Here is a 17,900-nt window from a genome sequence, read left to right as displayed (position 1 = left end):
ATGACTATCTGTGATCTCTTGACAATTATGGATATTATTAATACCATTTAACATTGGGGCTGCATTTGAACACGTCACTTGAGGGAGGGCTCTTGGGTTTTCGCGCCAGAACCTGGGTATTTAAGGGTAATTTGTTTGTATTCATGTAACTTTGACAAAGGCTGGTGTGGCAGCCGAAACGTTAGATTTTCTAATTAACGTACCATTTTGCAATAAGTCCTGAGTAGTGCGGCTTCTTTGGTGAAGATTGTATATATATATATATATATATATATATATATATATATATCCAGAATGCTCAGGACCTAGTGTTTTCCGGATAATGGGTCTTTCCGTAATTTGGATCTTCAACTTTAGTCAAGTAAAAAATCATGTAAACCTTAAATAAACTCAATAGGTTGGTTTTGCTTCCAATAACAATTAATTATATATTAGTTTGGCTCAAGTACAAGCTACTGTTTTATTATTACAGAGCTTTGTGGATAATGGTTTTCTGGATAACAGATCCCATAGCTGTATGTATATGTATATATATATATATATATATATATATATATATCTGTGCAGAAATGCATATTCTTAATGAAATTCTTAATGAAATAGTGTTCCATTTATCATTAAAGTACGAAGAAAATATTAAAGAAAAAAGCTCTTTTCTCAGCAGATGTCAAATACCTTGTAAAATAAGTTTTTTCAAGGTAACAAGCCTTATTGTCATTGATATGTGTATAGATATTAATGGAAGTTTTATAAGCTAATACTTTTGAAGTCAGTCTGCTGTATACATTAATGAAATCCTGCCACAACTACTGAGAGATAGTAATGTTCTCTAATGGTTCTATTGTAGCATAGATTATCATACGGATAGTTTCCAGCTGTTCAAATACAGAATTTAGTTTAGCCTATTCATGGATTTAAAATATCTATTCCGGTCATAGCTTCAATGAGATGAAAACAAATTTTAGATTTCTCTTATCATGATAGCAAAGGCCACTTATTAACGAGTTTTCTATATTATCATATGCATAATTTGACCTTACTAGAATAAATAGGAACATAAAAAAGGAATAAAGCTATTTTATGGAAAAGTTTACTTTTTACAGCTCCTTTGTATTCAATTGTTTTCTGCTCAAATAATTATACAAAGCCTTCTGACTGCATGCAATACACATCAGGGAGCACAAATTCAGACAGGTGATTATTCTGAGCAGTGCAGTTCATCAGTTTTAAGAACTATCATTGAATAGGCCAGAATAGGGCTCCACTGCTCAAAGATAGATTCAAACACAAGCACAAAGGGTACAGGCTACACTCAAAGCCTCTGCTACAGGGGAACCCTTAGTGCTGAAGCATTAGCGACAGGGGATTTGGTAAATTATTTCTACTTTCTCTTCAAAGGGAACTAGAAGATGCTTTTTACTTGGTACCTGTCCAATGAACTGGCGGGTTTAAACCCACTAACATCATAGACTGGATTGATTGTTGGCAACTGATAGTGGAAGGGCTACCTGGGCTCTGCTGTACAGATTCTGGAAACTTAAATGGCAGAAAGGAGGATGGCTAGGTAATCTGGGAAGATGTGGTTTATTTAGATAATTTTATCTTTTCCAATACAATATTCAATACAACCTGTCTGTATAAACATAGCATAAATCAAAGCACCATTAGCACTGTACATTCTGAAGCACTGAATTCCATTTGCTCTATTGCATATTACTTTTATAACCTAGTAGTTATATGCTGTCAATAGATTAGTAAATATATATTCTTAACACAAAATAAAAAACAAATCATTTTTCGTGCCCTTTGCTTGCTAATTACTGCACAGTTCACCACCTGTGATATGAGATATGAAAGAGGTGAACTTTGCAGGACATAACTCAAAAACTTAAGGATCATCAGTGGTGGCACACAAAATGTCATGGCTTTTAATAGGTGACTAAAGGAAGGCTTCCAGGATATACACTTTCTGTAAAGATCAAATAGTAACAGTGTACTTTTTCTAGCTATATTAGTATAATTGTCCTCTATACTATTTCTGATTCTAGCAACTCTAGCAGCCTAAAAGGGATAAGAAGACTGATTCAACATAAATTATGTCATTGCAGTCGTGTCTGTGTTTGGCCAAAGTGTCTTGGAACTGTATTTTTTTATTACTTGTAAATACACTTTGGGCTCATGGACTAATGTAAGCAAATAATATTTTAAATAAATATCTCTTATACAATTTTTATGGCAGAAAGTCATTTAAAATTGGTTTGATATAATAACACAATCCCTGTGTTGTTTAAAGGGTAAGGCATTTTTTAGTAGCAGTATGCACAAAATGTCTCTGTCTTAAAGATATTGATAATGGGTTGAGTGCAGAGGACCTCTTGTAGTTGACTATATGTATTTTGTGGTCACACCCTCATTGCACCCCCGCCTAATGGTTTTAAAAAATAGTGGTGAGCACAACTTCCCCTTGTTTGTTATAGTTATACAGGAGCAGTGACCAGCTCCATGTTGTAGCTCCCACCCCTCCCAGCTATAGTCAGGTGATCCCACTGGTGTCCAATAAAAGGGCAGCCAAGTTTGGGAGTTTTACTTTGAAAGCAGCTAGTAAGTTGCAGATAAAACTTAGTCCCTTTGTAAAATGTATAATTAAGCAATTGAATTCTTAATGAATCAGATGAAAATTAAGCGTAGGACTGGCCAGATATGGGATGACTTTGACGTAGTTGGCCAGCTTAAATATATTGCAATATATGGACAAACAATCCCTGTGTTGTTTAAAGGGTAAGGCATTTTTTAGTAGCAGTATGCACAAAATGTCTCTGTCTTAAAGATATTGATAATGGGTTGAGTGCAGAGGACCTCTTGTAGTTGACTATAATAATAAGTTTATTATACAGTTATATAATTTCCTGAAAAATATAAGCTATTTTTTGCATTCATGTCATGCTTTGATAAGCACAGTACATTTTCTTGATATATTTTATGAATCCTAATATTATTTGTCTGTTTTCTTTATTGCCAGAGAACCTTTCAAAGTGGAGAAAAAACATCCAACACTTAAGTAAATTCCTGATAGGATAACATTTCTTAAGTGGAATACTTCAATTCAGTCTTTCTATGCAGCCGTGTACATCCATGACTTATAAGGATTATGAGTCTTATAAACAGTACCTGAGCCAAAATCAATGCAAATGCTTCTCTTCACATAAGTTAAGCTTGTTTGTTTAGACAGCATCTCCTACATCTGGATTTCCTGAGAACATTGTGACAGCATAGACAAATGGCTCTCTCATAAAAGAACCACAAAAATTAAATAAATATATGACCTTTATTATTTACTTTGGGGTCTTAGTCTACATACAAAAATCAAAATGACTTTTGCCAGTTTCCAAGGTTGCAGCTGCTCTGTTCTTTGCGGAAAGAAGAAGAAAAAACTAGTTTACGATTTTTAAACACAAAACACAGTCAATGGAAATGGCTTGACATTTGTTGAATCTTCTTCAAACACAATACCCATTTGTCCTACTATTCCCAAAAGTAGAAACACACTACTTTGATCCCATCTGTGTCTGGTAGACAGGTAAGTTGACAAATAAATTCTCTGAGCAACTTTCTACATTGTCTTTTGGCATTTGTTACTAGTGCCTCCATGAAATAGACAATGCAATATAATTACCACAACAGTAAGATAGGACTATGGTCTCAAAACTGAAGATTAAAGTTAGTCAACATGGGCCCTTTATCTTGAGTCAACTAACTATTTACATCATGGAGCTACACAGATTCAATCTTGGCATTTTAAAAACTTGGACAATATAATTAAAGATGCAAAGTTTGCTTCTATAACAACATATACTATAGTTGCATATAATAGGTATATCTCTTTCAAAGCAGCCATTAAATCACTGTGGGTTGATAGATGCTGCAGACTTTGCAACTTTTTATTACTTCTCATTCCAAATAGTAACATTGAATAAGGTCTTTAAATTGCCATGATTTGGCTTTATGCTTATCCACTTTCAGATTCTTTCAGCTTTCTTGTTTACTATTTCTTTTCTTCATAAATTATGGCTTCACAATGATTGAACCAACTAAATAACCGTGTTACTCTAGTTGGTGTTATTGACATTAACATATGATGGATAGGGTGTTTTGGTTTTGGTCAAGAAGAACATATTACATGAAAGTGGACTATATCCTAGTTTGTAGACAGTATGTCCTGAGAAGGTTTAGTATTATTAGATGCATGCCAACTGACTATTAAATAATACTTATTTTCTATAACTGTAATTTAAAGAGTAAACAATTACTTTCTTTATTGACAGGGTTTGTGAAAGATAACCACTGACAGAAACAGAAAATTCCTGTAATAGTGCTTACCAGCAAAAATGGTCTATATGCTTTATGCTTATGGTATGCTTCTATTACATTGGCAGTATTAAAATGATACTCTTATGATGGCATGGTTAAAATCTTTATCATTTATGTAGTTTTCATAATGAAAAATAACAATAATAATATATAGAATACAACTATGAATAAGAAGAATAAGGTTGGAAGTCACCTTGAAGCTCCATTGTCTCTATAGAGGTACTTGAACCTGCTCTTAGTCAAAAACTGCTTTGTAACATCTAATATGCTTGGAATGTACAGCTGAAGTTTATTATCCCTTACAGTACGTACAATGGGAATATTTAACATAATACTTAACTGGTCTCTGACACCATTATATAGTTCTATACATTATATTGTTATATGCTAAAATGGAAAATTTAGCTATGGATTTAATAAGCAAAATCTCCTTTCATTCATATCCAATCATTGTCAGATTAGTCACAAATGAGCATGAATTGTGAATCAGTAACTTAAATTATGCAAATATTCAAATAAAATCTGGACACTAGTTTGTGAATAGTTGTCATATCTTTTGTTATGAATGAATTTTTTCCAACTAAAATGTCCTGATAGATGTTCTCTTTTTCTAGCTACCGACATATATTCTTTTCATTCATTTCCTTTGTTTTGATGGTATTCTATAATTAGGGTGATATTACATGAGTTAAGACATGGTTAAAACAGCCAAAATCATTCCATTGCTCTCTTCATAAAGTAAATTACCTTACAGTGAAGTCAATGACTGACCAAGAAGCTCTTAGCATAGCATTTTTAGGCAATTTACTTAGAAGAGACAAAAAGCTTTAAAAAAAAAACCCACCAAATATCCTTCTATCTGGGGTCTCTGGAGGCATTCTATTGTGGAAAGTGCTCTCAGGCTTGCTGCATGGAAGCATGCATAAATCTAACAGTACTACTCACAATAACTATAGCCCATGCAGTGTTCTAATAGTACTACTGATGGCTGAAATCAAATTGCTGTTCCTTGATCACAAAGGAATGTTTGATACCCCTCTCGTTTTTGTACTCCAAAATTAGCACAGCCATGGTTTTGAATGTGGGGCTGGTACTTTCCAAAGAAGCAAATGAAAAGCAATCTGAGGCAAACAGTGGAGTGTTGATCACCACCACAAGTACAATTGATCAGAATGTTATATATGCCTGTACCCTAAGTCTGTAAGAAGTCATAAAGAATTCCACAAATGAATGTAGTCAGAAGAAACTTCTGCTTCAGAGCAGATTGGTTCGCACAGTGAATATATTTGCCCTGCGCATGGTTACATTTATAAAATGGAATAAGATTGTGCAAACAAAATTGCGTTTTTTTTTTACAATGCAAATGTCTATAACAGCTTTTTAAATATGTCAAAAATCGCAAATGGCATTTGAATTACGCCACAACTTTGGTGGCAGAGAAAATATTTGCCAAACAGTTTTGCAAATTGCAAATTTAAGTTACTGTCACCACTATTTTCACACACAACAATCTCACACAGTTGGCACATTTACGCAAACACCAGTCTCATATGCAAGCCATTTGCAAAAATGTATTCATAATGCGAATTCCCAAAAACCGTAAAGACAGGTAGAGCAATGCAATTTATAAGCGTTCAGGAAAAAGCATGTGCAGTACAACCATTTTGAATAGATATGCGCTGCGTAGACTCAAATAGTATTGGAGGCTCACAATATGTGTTTCAGTTACTCATCTCCTCCTTCCTCCCTATCATTTCCCATTTGTCCAAACAGTATGGGTGTTTTGCTTCACACTCCCATCAATTTTCTTCTCATATATTTACCTCCCCATATAATTGCTGATCACTTAAATATAAGGGGCCAGGGGTCACTTAAATACAAAATACAGTGACTGGGCAACTACTGCAGAAGACAATACATCTGACTATCTGACTAGATAGAAATGGTTGTAAACAGTGCTTATTTATGACAATTATAATACTCAAAGTGCTGAAGCTGATTCAATATCACCAGAAGTTATGTGTGTGTTTCCAGTAATCTATATCCTCCTGGCAAGACAATCAGGTCTAATGTCTTATGCAGATGAAACAGGGTCATCCATATTACTTGAGAGGGGTGGAAGCACATTCCCTCTTGCTTAAAGTTTCTCTTTACATAGAATAGGAGAGAAATGGGAGGAGAAAGGGGTATTAGATAAGGGGGAAAATGAAAAGATTCTAAAATATATTCGCAAAGCCTTAAGGGTAAGGCCACACGAGGAGATTCGGGGAGATTTTGTCGCCTGGCGACTAATCGCCTCGTCTTTTGCGCAGCTATCTCCCCAAACTGCCTCAGCATTTTTCCCCATAGGCTACAATGCAAAGTCGCCTGTGCTAATGCACACGCGGCAATGCGTTTTCTATAGTCACCCGAAGTTGTCTCAGTCGCGCATAAGACGAGGCGATTAGTCGCCAGGCGACAAAATCTCCCCGAATCTCCTCGTGTGGACTAGTCCTAATTGTTGCAATTAATTGGGAGTGGTTAAATGTTGGTGCACCAAATGTATCACTGGTATTTATTCTGGTAAAATACATTAATCATAAATTCCTTCCCACCACTCCTGTGATTTGCTCTTCTATGACCACTGCCACTTTAGTACCTTAGTAAAAAGGTGTTCCCTGTGCATACTGCCTATTTAGAAGGACAAAGTTGATGTTTTACAATTAACAACATAAAGATGCACATTTAAAAAAGGGCGAAGTGGCCGTTGCTAGCAAAAATGAATGCAGTGCAAGCTTCATGTATATTACCTCCATACTGTTTGTTGTAGGCAATTTCATCGATGTTGGTTTGGGGTGGCTTAGTCTTCCCAAGCCTTTATTAAAATCTGCCCATGACTGTATTTGTTGTCTTTCCAAAGCTGAAAACCACAGATACCATCATCCATTTTAATAGTGAACATTATGCTATTAGGCAGAACGGGCTACACTCTTCACTGTGCATTTAAACCAAACAAGTGTACCATTAAACTGATAACATCTCTATCCTGTCAGAATCAGCAAAATACTTAGCTTGTTTACATAGCAGAAAATTGCAACCCTCCCATGAAAACGCCTCTTACTCGCTGCATTATCATTTCGTCCAAGGCTGCAGGCTACTACACTTTCAGCATGGAGTGATACACAATGATAATTTTAATGAGACAAAATACTAGATACAAAAAGAATACACAATATATGCTGCAAGTGATTTATCCTAACAACATACACTTTCACACATGAGCAGTCACATTAGCCTAGGGGTGACAAATCTTTGAATCTAAACTAATTTTTATACTGCAAACTGAGACTACTGGGTAAACTTTGCATGCCCGGTTTCACCTGATAATGTGTTTCCGCAGTTCCACAAGTTCATTAACCGTTCATGACAATTGTCAAGAAGATTCATATTCTCCAAGCACATGAAACTCCATGAACAAAACAGCAAGCCAACACACTGATCCTTTTTTATCTTTCATTGCCTCCATTTATACATAGGGAAATGCTTTTTGCGCAATTATTACTATAACTTAATTTTTAAAAATGGCTACCCCATTTTTATATTAATGAGATGGATTTCAGCTTCTTACCATCTACACAGGCTGGCTTTGCTCTTGTTGTGCCGGCAATCTGTCCTTTCTTACATGCACAGCGTGCTGTTTGTCGGGCTATAGTCCTCCGTGGCTGACTGCTATCTCTGTCGTATGTAACAACCTCACATGTACCTGCAGCCAACTGACCTGGAAAAAATGAGCAACATTAACAAAATCAGTAAACGATCTAGAAGCAATTACTTTAAAATATAGCAACGCTTTATACTGTAAGAAACATTTTACAAATTTGGAAAAATTAACTGGAGGATGCAATCAAAATAACATCACTCATAATCTGATCTGGGAAAGTGAAAACCCATCAAACTGATTCTGTCAAGAAAAATGTTATTGAACTTCAGAGTAGGAGCCTTGAGAATCACGAGTGTATTTCATGTAGTTGGCTATCATACAACCAAGATATAATTGATACTATTGGTTTATAGTTCCATTAAACTTGGATATCAAGTATTTAATGTCTAGTTATTAAGCTTGCAAATTCTAGCATAATATGAGATTATTTCCTGATGTTATCAAAAGTAGAGTACATGTCTGTTCAAAAAAACTTGATACAAACATTAAGGGGTTAAACAGAGTGACCTACAGTATTTTATTTCTGTCTCTTTTTTTCCTGATAACATTCAGTAAAATTAATTCGCAAAACGTCCTGTGCATGGCATCTTCTGCATGAGATCACAGCATAAACACACACAGTCTATATGTTTAAAAACCATTGTAATCGGGAATTATTATCCTCCCAGGTGTGAAACGTATAAATTATGCAGTACTTAATGAAGGTGAAAAACTGCTATTAATGAGGAAACTGCTCGTATTTATAACAGTGATTGTAAGTCAACGATGTCCTACATTTCCTATGACAAAACACATTTGTTGTTAATCAGTAACCCATTTAAGCAATTTTTTTCATGCCTTAGACTTAAAAGATGAATGTGAGCTAAAGCCAACTATAACAGTTGACTGTAAGGGGCAGATTTATCAAGGGTCGAATTGAAAGATTTGGAAATTTTCTACTTTTTTTATGGTCAAACTGTCAAATTCGCCTAGGTAATTGTTCAAATTCGATTTGAGTTTCAAATTCGATTTTCATACACCAGCCCTTTAAGAACTCAAATTCGACTATTTGCCACCCTAAACCAATGCCAATGGGAGATGTCCTGGGATCTATTTTGAGTTGTTTGCAGCCTTCCTGACATTCAAGGTTTTTTTGGAGAAAAAACTGGAATCAAGTTTTTAAAACTTGAATAGAATTTGATTCGAATTCCATTCGAGTTTTCAGGTCAATCCTATTCACCCTAGGAAATTTCATTATTTTAATTAATTTCAAGTTCATGGGAGTTCATGGGAGTTTTTAAAAACTCACTTGAATTCGAACTTTGACCTTTCATAAATGTGCCTCCATGAGTAAGGTATGTTGTATATGTTTGTGGCAGTTACAGATGTTTTAATCCCACTTTTAATGCTGTTGTGCATGCTAACCATTAGTACCTTATGTTATGGCTGCTATTTCATCTTACAAATACATTTAGCAAATCACAAGTGAGGTGTGCATATTTCTAATAATCAATGATATACTTCATTTTGATTTTGAAAAAAAAATTAAGGTACCATCGCAAGAACCATTCTTCTAGTAGAACAGCTTTTGACTGTTTCTATAAAGTATGCCTAAATTTCATTAGCAAAATTGAGTTATTCAGAAGTTTGTCTTCCCCATGTTGACATGCCGAATTCTTACTCTGCCCAAACCAGGACCAGTTACTTAATGAGGAGCATCTATGCCCAGGCTAATTTAAATATTTTATGATTTTAAAATGTTTTATTTGTTATTATTTCAAATGAGTCCATCAATACGGAGGAGGCCAAAAATTCAGTATTTAAAAAAAAAAAATAATCCTCCTCCAGTACCAAACAGCATGCATACTGAAATTGTCTAGCAGATATAACATTATGCACTTTGCACTAGGATATTTCCTAGCCAAAGGACTTCCTTTGAGGCATGGTATCCCAGGACATATAACCTTTTTTTCCTTACATCAAACCTGCCCTGCATGACATTGTAGAATTCTGCAGTAAAACAAACAAAAAAAAAACCATACTTCTCAACCTGCAGAAAAATTGTTGCTACATTAATGTATATACTGTACATTATAGATTTAACATATATAATTTCCTTTTAAATTAAACTGTAGTGTAAAGGTAGTTGTTTTTTAACTTAATTATTTTATTTTTGTTCAAATAGTTGACTACATTCATCGATAATTATGCTATATTCTTGGCGGTTAGCTTTTCTATTTCTGTGATTTTCTGATTTCCTTATGTTAAATCCAGATACTGTTCCATGTTGAATTTTTTACAAAGGGCATGATGAATGTAAATCAAGATGCATATTATTTGAGCACAGGGATATTCATCCCTTTTCCTGGCAATGGTAATTCAAGTGACCTACACGATGTCCCCAAGGTGGATAGATTGTACTTTTACCACCTATTGACTCTTTGAAATGCTCATCCCAGTGGCTTTATGGTATATGCAGATCTCAGCATCAGCACTTTGTCACTGAAACTTTGGAACCAGCTTTTAACTAGGTCATAAAGTAAAGCTGCATATATTTTACATGTCATTATCTTTGTTGTTGTGCTTTTCAGTTAAGGACTTGCACCTACAGTTGTGAGACTGCTAAATTGCAAATTAAACATGAAAGTGTTACATGAGCAAGTATCTGAGCTCATTAAGAACCAAAAGTGCTTGCAAAGGTAAGTAATGTTTAATATTCATCAGATGAAAAGTGCATTTTCAGTTTGCAAGAAACCTCTCTATTAAATTTTTTAAATTATATAAAGAAAGTTGTAATGCATAAATTGCATATTGTACTATCTTTGCTGTTTCTTAATTACCCTTGAAATCTGGGGACATATCCATGCTACACTCTGAGAAAACAGGAGGAGGCAGACGTTGGCACAGCATTTCAAAATGTTTTTAAAGTTTCCTGTAGCCATATCAGGCCTCATCATGCTTGTGAGGAAAGATTACACTATATTTCCAAAAGTAGTATGCCTGCCTGATCAAAACTCCATTCTGAAACCAAACTTATGAATTAGTTATATCAACATTTATATCTGCACAACTTCCTGTCCAACATATTATATCAATACCATAATTTATTAAAAGTTGGTCCTATAACATCTTTTACTCCAATGTAAAGGCCTTCCACAAGATGATGATGGATAGTGCACCCTTTGATGGTGCCATGTTGAAAGTCACTGAGATCTTGGGTACATTATACTGCTGAAGTTTGCTTCCGATTACATGGCTGTGGATTATACAGTACACATGTAGTAGCATGTTTTTGTATGGTTGCTTGTATGTTTAATGTAAACACCTATTTATTGTACAATGCTGCTAAATATGTTGGCCTTTTACAAATAAATAATAATAATAGTCATAACTGGTCATTTAAAAAATATGGGCATGTAGTTAGTCTACTGTATATGCTAGGGGAGCATAATAAATGATCGCAAAATATGTAAATACTTTACTATGATAAACTGGTAGAATCTCATAAGAATGTGATATATGCAGGCATCTTTACATATACAGTATGCTTTTTATTTTATGCACATTTGGATAGATAGACCAAACCAAAGATATACAAAATATGACTAAGCTAATTGAATCATCTGCCCCTGTTGATATAACCAGCTGGAAACCCCTTTCAGCTGTGATTTATGTGCACATATAAATTATTACATGCTCAGTACGATTTAAATAATTCTCAGACTTGATAAAAGAATCAGTCCAACCAGTCAGATCATTGCGGGTACATTAATACAATAAGAAATACCTTCTTAATAGACACTCCTTATTGGGTAGGAAGGGTTAAGGTAGAAATACTTTTACTTCTACTGTACATGTAAACATGTACTACTCCAGCATTCCTTCAGGCTTCAGGCTTCATAAGCAAAAAGCAAGGAAGGTCAGTTGGTTGCTAATTATTAAGGGATTTCATTTTTTTAGCTGGAAGATTTGCCATACTGAGGATTTTTAATGCATAACAAGCGTTTTATATACTAGCTTTGCCTGCCTCTTAGTCAGTGATAATTGTTTTCTGCCTATTCAGTTTAGAGGCTTTTAAACCTTTGGCCAAGTATCACAAGACAATTAAGATCCTTCTTTAAATAAATGCTTTAAGCAGGTAACACATCATTAGTTGTGTAAATAAAAATTAAATGTTGAAGGTTTTAACTAGCCTCATAAAAATTAACATTTAGTAAATGTGCATTATTTAAATGACTGCAAAAGGAGTATACTTTCCCAGCCATAAGAATGTTTAATGAAGAAGGACCTCCATTAAAAATCCCCACTTGCTATTTAACAGAGAAACAAAAGAGACTTCTTTTAGTCATCTATTCATCGTTGTGAGAAAAGGTTTAGAAGTATAGCCACGTAGTGTTTCCATACAGCATATTTCCTGTGATTTTTTGTTGGATTCCACTACAAACATCTTTAATCCAGACCAGATACACCAGACAAGTGAAAAAATATAATCCTCACTACAAGGAAAATTTACATTTAACCTGTTAATGACGATGCTTTTTGCATATAGACTGCTAAATAAATAAGGTCCTCTGGAATTTTTGCTGACCTTTGTTATAACCCTATATTGTTTCAATCATTTGTTGAACACATTTCTTCGGTAAATGGGCACAAATTGAACACTATTTTCTGGTGTAAATAATGTGAATTTGAACTCTTTTATTAATGCACCACTTTACAGGATATCACTTATGCCATAGACAATGTTACATGTTGTCATAATAGATGCTTTTAGCATGTGATGCCATCACTGATGTATTTCTTTATGTCCATTACCATATAAGACTAAACATTTTTAGCTTAACAATATGGCATATTAGGTAAAAATGTGTTTTTTTAACCTGCAATTTTATAGTCGCATTAATATTGTGGGATCATTGCACCCAAATACGAGACCAAATTCTACTTACTTAAAAGAACACTAGTGATGGGCGAATTTATTCGCCAGGCGCGAATTCGCGGCGAATTTGTGCGATTCGCGCCGAGCGAATAAATTCGCGAAACGCCCGCGAAAATTCGCGGTAAAAATTTGCCGGCGTCAAAAAAAAAAATTTTCCGAAAAAAGTCGCCGGCGTCGGAAAAACGGGCGCCGGCGTCAAAAACGGGCGCCGGCGTCAAAAACTAGACGCCGGCGTCAAAAACTAGACGCCGGCGCCGTTTTGCGAATTTTTCGCAGTTTCGCGAATTTCGCGCGAAATTCGCGAATTTTTCGGCGAAGCGAAACGGCGCAAATTCGCCCATCACTAAAGAACACATCATTTCTGAAACTTCTGGAGGATTTTATTAAAGATATCTGTAAAATATATCTTGTAAGATGTATCATATGAGAATGATTGACCAGACTAAGGCATATCACTATTCAAAAAAATAGCTGTCTATACATATGAAAATCAAAGACACTGTTTCATTCGAATTCAGTTGACTTAAAAACATCACTGTTAAAAATTGCTTAAAACTAAGGTACCACTACTAGATGACGGACATTATATACTACACAGTGTTAGAAAACTTTTATATACTGTACAGTATTATATATTAGATAGCTAAATTAAAGCTTTTTTTTCCCATACTAATGAGATCATTCCTGCTTTCTACATACTGTATACAGTAGCTGTACACAGGCAGCAACACCCATCTTAATGAAAAGTCTGCACTGTCTCCTGGTTACACATATAACTATGATTTACAATACCAAATATACATGAGACGACAGAGGCAATGATACAATCTTTATGTGGCTATGTGCCAAGAGCTGTTGCTTTAATACAACCTACTGATATATGGTATTGTTTCTGTTAGGCCTCCAGCAATGTTCAATTATTTGAGTTGATTGCTCCTCCTACTGGACAGAATAGTTTCTTATGATTGATCTCACAAAAAGGACTTTTGAAATTTTATATACCGTAGTATGCTGCATGAAAATAATCGTTGCCCCCATATAATGCAGAGTCTGATAAACAACTTATTACTTTTTTGAAACATTTACAGGTACATAACTTAGTAGCTAAACATTACAGAGAATTACAGACATGTAGACAGGGCTGGATTTCAGTGGCGGGCGTCCCTAGGCCGCACAGTACTAGCGCTCGCCGCCTGCACTGCTCTATCGAGAGCAGGCGCACCAGGGCACTGGGGAGCTGCGTGTCCCCAGTGCTCCTCAGCAAGCGGGTAGGCGGCATGCCGCCCCTACCAACTTGCCTTGCCACAAATCGGGGCCTGCATGTAGATGGAATATTCTTCCAAAATAATTGTGTAAAATATTTTATTCCAAGGAAATACCAACTACACAACAGTACAACTGTGTTTTGTTCTAATACTCAGGAATATAAATTTATTTTATTAAAAGCATTTCCATTGTCTGGGAATGGTCAGACCTTAGCAGTTTTAAATATAACAACAACAACAGCAGTAATAATAATAAAAATAATGATAATCTTGGAAACCTCAACAATCCTGAACTACTAAATAGAGAGTTAACACATTTTTTTCAGTTATCTATGACTTTATGTTATGGCCTTGTAAACGTGTACAAATGCAAATTAGATTAGATTCAAAATCTTTGACTTTACCAAGATGGTACAAAAAATGTGGTACAAGAAAGCCACAGAGAATTACTATTTCCATTGTACTTCTCTAGAGGGAGCACAGAAAAGAGACAAAAGCTGTGCTTGTTATAATAATTGGTATGTAGGTAGGGAAAAAAAAAGTCATTGTGCTAAAGATGTATCTGAGAAATAAAAAGATAGGGAAAAAAACAAAGGAGTTGACTGTTTCCTCATTAACTTTGTGCAGAATGTATGTACATTCAATATCTGAAGAATTTGTAATAAACAAATAGACAATTATATTATTTATTTCTCTCCTGATTTTGAATTCAGAATTGATATGCCATGGCTAGTATGGTAGACTGATTGCTAGGTACTAACATGGGTTCTATTATATAGAATGCTTGGGAACTATATTTTTTTTGGATAATAGGTCTTTCCATAATATGGAGCATTGTGGCTTTAGGCTAATTAAATAATTTAAGCATTAGTAACCTAATAGGATTGATGTGCCATCAAGAAGCAATGGTGTTAGCACAGTTAAGATCAAGTTTGATGTGTTGTTACTGAGAAAAAGCAAATCTGTCAAATAAAAAAGGACACTACTGAAATTGGCATTGCCATACAGTATTTTAAAACTTTTTAGATAATGGGTTTCTTAGAAATGTAAACTTTTGTTTTGTAAAATCCCTGTCTAATCAATACCACACATTTAAGAGAACTGCAAAACTAAATCTGTAACTGTCATTATTGTTTCTTTCTAAAGCAAGAGATGGGAGTTTTTGTGGCAAAAATGTATTTTTTAAATGCAACACATATACTTTGAGCACACATTTTAAAGATACCCATAGACTACATTGTTATGTATACACATCTATTATTTCTCCTGTTCTCATGGTTACTCAGAGGAAATTCTACTCTTCTAAAAGCATTTTACATGAACAGATCACTCCTTTTTTTTACTTTCACCTTGAATGGTTTCTGGGAACACAATCATAATGATTCTTTTAAAGGGGAATGATCGCAAAAATGAAAATTTAATATAAGCTTGAAATAAGAAACTTTGTAAATACAATCAATTAAATATTTTGAATCGTTTCTGAAATAATCAAGTTTATCTTCGCTATCCCTCTCTCAACATCTGTTTCTCTTCATTTTGTCTTCATTCAGCAGTTTGGTGTCAGATAAATGATCCAATCATTTATCATCTTATAGGGAGGTTTCCTTTCCTAGCAGATGTATTAGAGCTCACTCAAATAACTGATTTCAATACAAAAAAATCAAACAAAATAACTGCCTTTTGCAAAAATTCTGCATGTAGAGAGACATGATGTCTGGTGATATTAATAGAGTGAGTTCTAATACATCTTCTAGGCAAAAGGAGCCCCCTATAAGATATATTGGATCTAAGGGACAGATTTGTCAAAGGTTAATGTGAATTTTCAAATGAAAAAAATTTGAATTTCGAGCTATTTTTTTGTGTACTTCGACTAGGGAATAGTCCAAATTTGATTCGATTTTGAAAAAAAATCTGTCTCTTTAAAAATTTGACTTTGACCATTTGCCATCTAAAACCTGCCGAATTGCTGTTTTAGCCTATGAGGGACCTCCTAGAACCTATTTGGAGTCAATTGGTGGACTTTGAAAAACCAAAGGTTTTTTTGGGAAAAACTTTGAATCGAAATCGGCAGAATTAGAACCTATTCAATCGAAAATTAACCTATTCAACTCGAATCTATTTGAATTCGAATTTCAATGTTTTTTCAATTAGAAATTCGACACTTGATAAATATGCCCCTAAATTACCAAATTGAATTTGAATTTAAATGTGAGACGTATTACACCTCGACCCTGAAAACAGATCTAATTATAATATTTGCCACCTTAAAGCTGGCGAGTTCATTAATAAGTCAATGGCAGAGGTCTGTTGAACTATTTGAATATGTTAATGGCCTTCCTGACATTCAAGGTTTTTTTGGAGGAAAACTCTAATTAAATTAGATTAGAATTTTCTGGTCGTTCCTATTCAATTGAATATTAGACTTTTGAGTTTTTTCATAAATAACCACTGTTCCCTAGTCGAAGTACACAAAAAATTGCTTGAAATTCGTTTTTTTTCCTTTCATTTGAAAATTCACCTCGAGCTTTGATAAATCTGCCCCTCAAAATTCAAATTTGTCTTGACCAAAAAATTTTGACTATTGGAATTTGAATTTACCATTCAAACCTTAATAAATCTGCCCCTTAATCTCAAATTTATATCTAAAATTCAGGAAAGGTTTTTTTTAAATGAATTGCCACATTTAACAAAAAAATACATATAAATTCATCAGAGTTTGTTTGACTGCTTTTAGCAGTAGAACATGATCCTCTTTAAAGGAATGGTAGTGATCACCTATATGAATCCTTTCTTCTAGATCCAAATTACTTAACAAATTAAGCAGATATGATCCCAACACAGACACCTGTGGTACAACAGTTATACCTTTAACTAAGTTAGAGCATGCACAAATGTTAATGCTCTGTGATCAAAAAGTACAAAGGAAAAATCAGGAAAAATGTTGGTACCATGACAAACTAGCCTGTACAGCAAACTGACCCTAGTATATTCAGTTATGTTTCATGGGGCACTGTTTCAAAAATCTTTATAAAAGGCCACCTTTACTTCAGCACCCCTTTCTGATTCCATACATGAAAGAAGTTAGTTTGGAAAAATTGTCTCTCATAATATGTAGAAGAAACTAAATTAGTCTACAAAACACACAATACACTACAGATGATATTATTTTTCCCTTGGTACCGGTGACACATTCTACATTCCGCAATACAGTAAGTGCTTTAATGCTTTTTATGCTTCCCTTAGCTAGTGCCTATAAACTTAATGTAATAAGGTTTTATTCATTGTCACTTTATGAGATGGTCAATTAATGTGTTAATTAAAAATATTTTATTCTGCTACATCACTGCTCATTATCGGTAGTATTATGAGCCAAGTGCATTTCTCCAGAGTCTATTTTCACTTTAACTAGAGATGATGTTCTAACTTTGAAGGTACCAGGTCACTTTCCATAAAGCTGTTAATACAGAACTGCAATTCAATGTGTAATGAGTTGTTTAAGAACAAAGGAAGTGGGTCAGCAATGATGCAAGACAGTGCAGCGTAGAATGATTCACACAGTGAATTCGTATATTTGCCCTGCACATGGTTATATTTATAATGCTGGATAAGAGTGGTGTATTTAATGTGCAAACAGAATTGTGAATCTTTT

At 34.5% G+C, this 17,900-nt stretch overlaps 1 protein-coding gene across 4 annotated transcripts in view; it reads right to left on the bottom strand.

Moving 5' to 3' along the window:
• LOC108712355 (chemokine-like protein TAFA-5) overlaps positions 1-17,900 on the bottom strand; it is a 262,287-nt gene that overhangs the window by 122,775 nt on the left and 121,612 nt on the right. For all 4 annotated transcript variants that reach the window (XM_041588510.1, XM_041588507.1, XM_041588508.1 and 1 more), the window contains exon 2: positions 7,976-8,125. In XM_041588510.1, coding sequence (XP_041444444.1) covers positions 7,976-8,125 — 150 coding nt within the window. The remainder of the gene's footprint in view (positions 1-7,975; positions 8,126-17,900) is intronic.

The sequence above is a fragment of the Xenopus laevis genome, chromosome 3S (genome assembly GCF_017654675.1).
Source record: "Xenopus laevis strain J_2021 chromosome 3S, Xenopus_laevis_v10.1, whole genome shotgun sequence".
Taxonomy (NCBI): domain Eukaryota; kingdom Metazoa; phylum Chordata; class Amphibia; order Anura; family Pipidae; genus Xenopus; species Xenopus laevis.
This window is presented reverse-complemented; position numbering and strand designations above follow the sequence as displayed.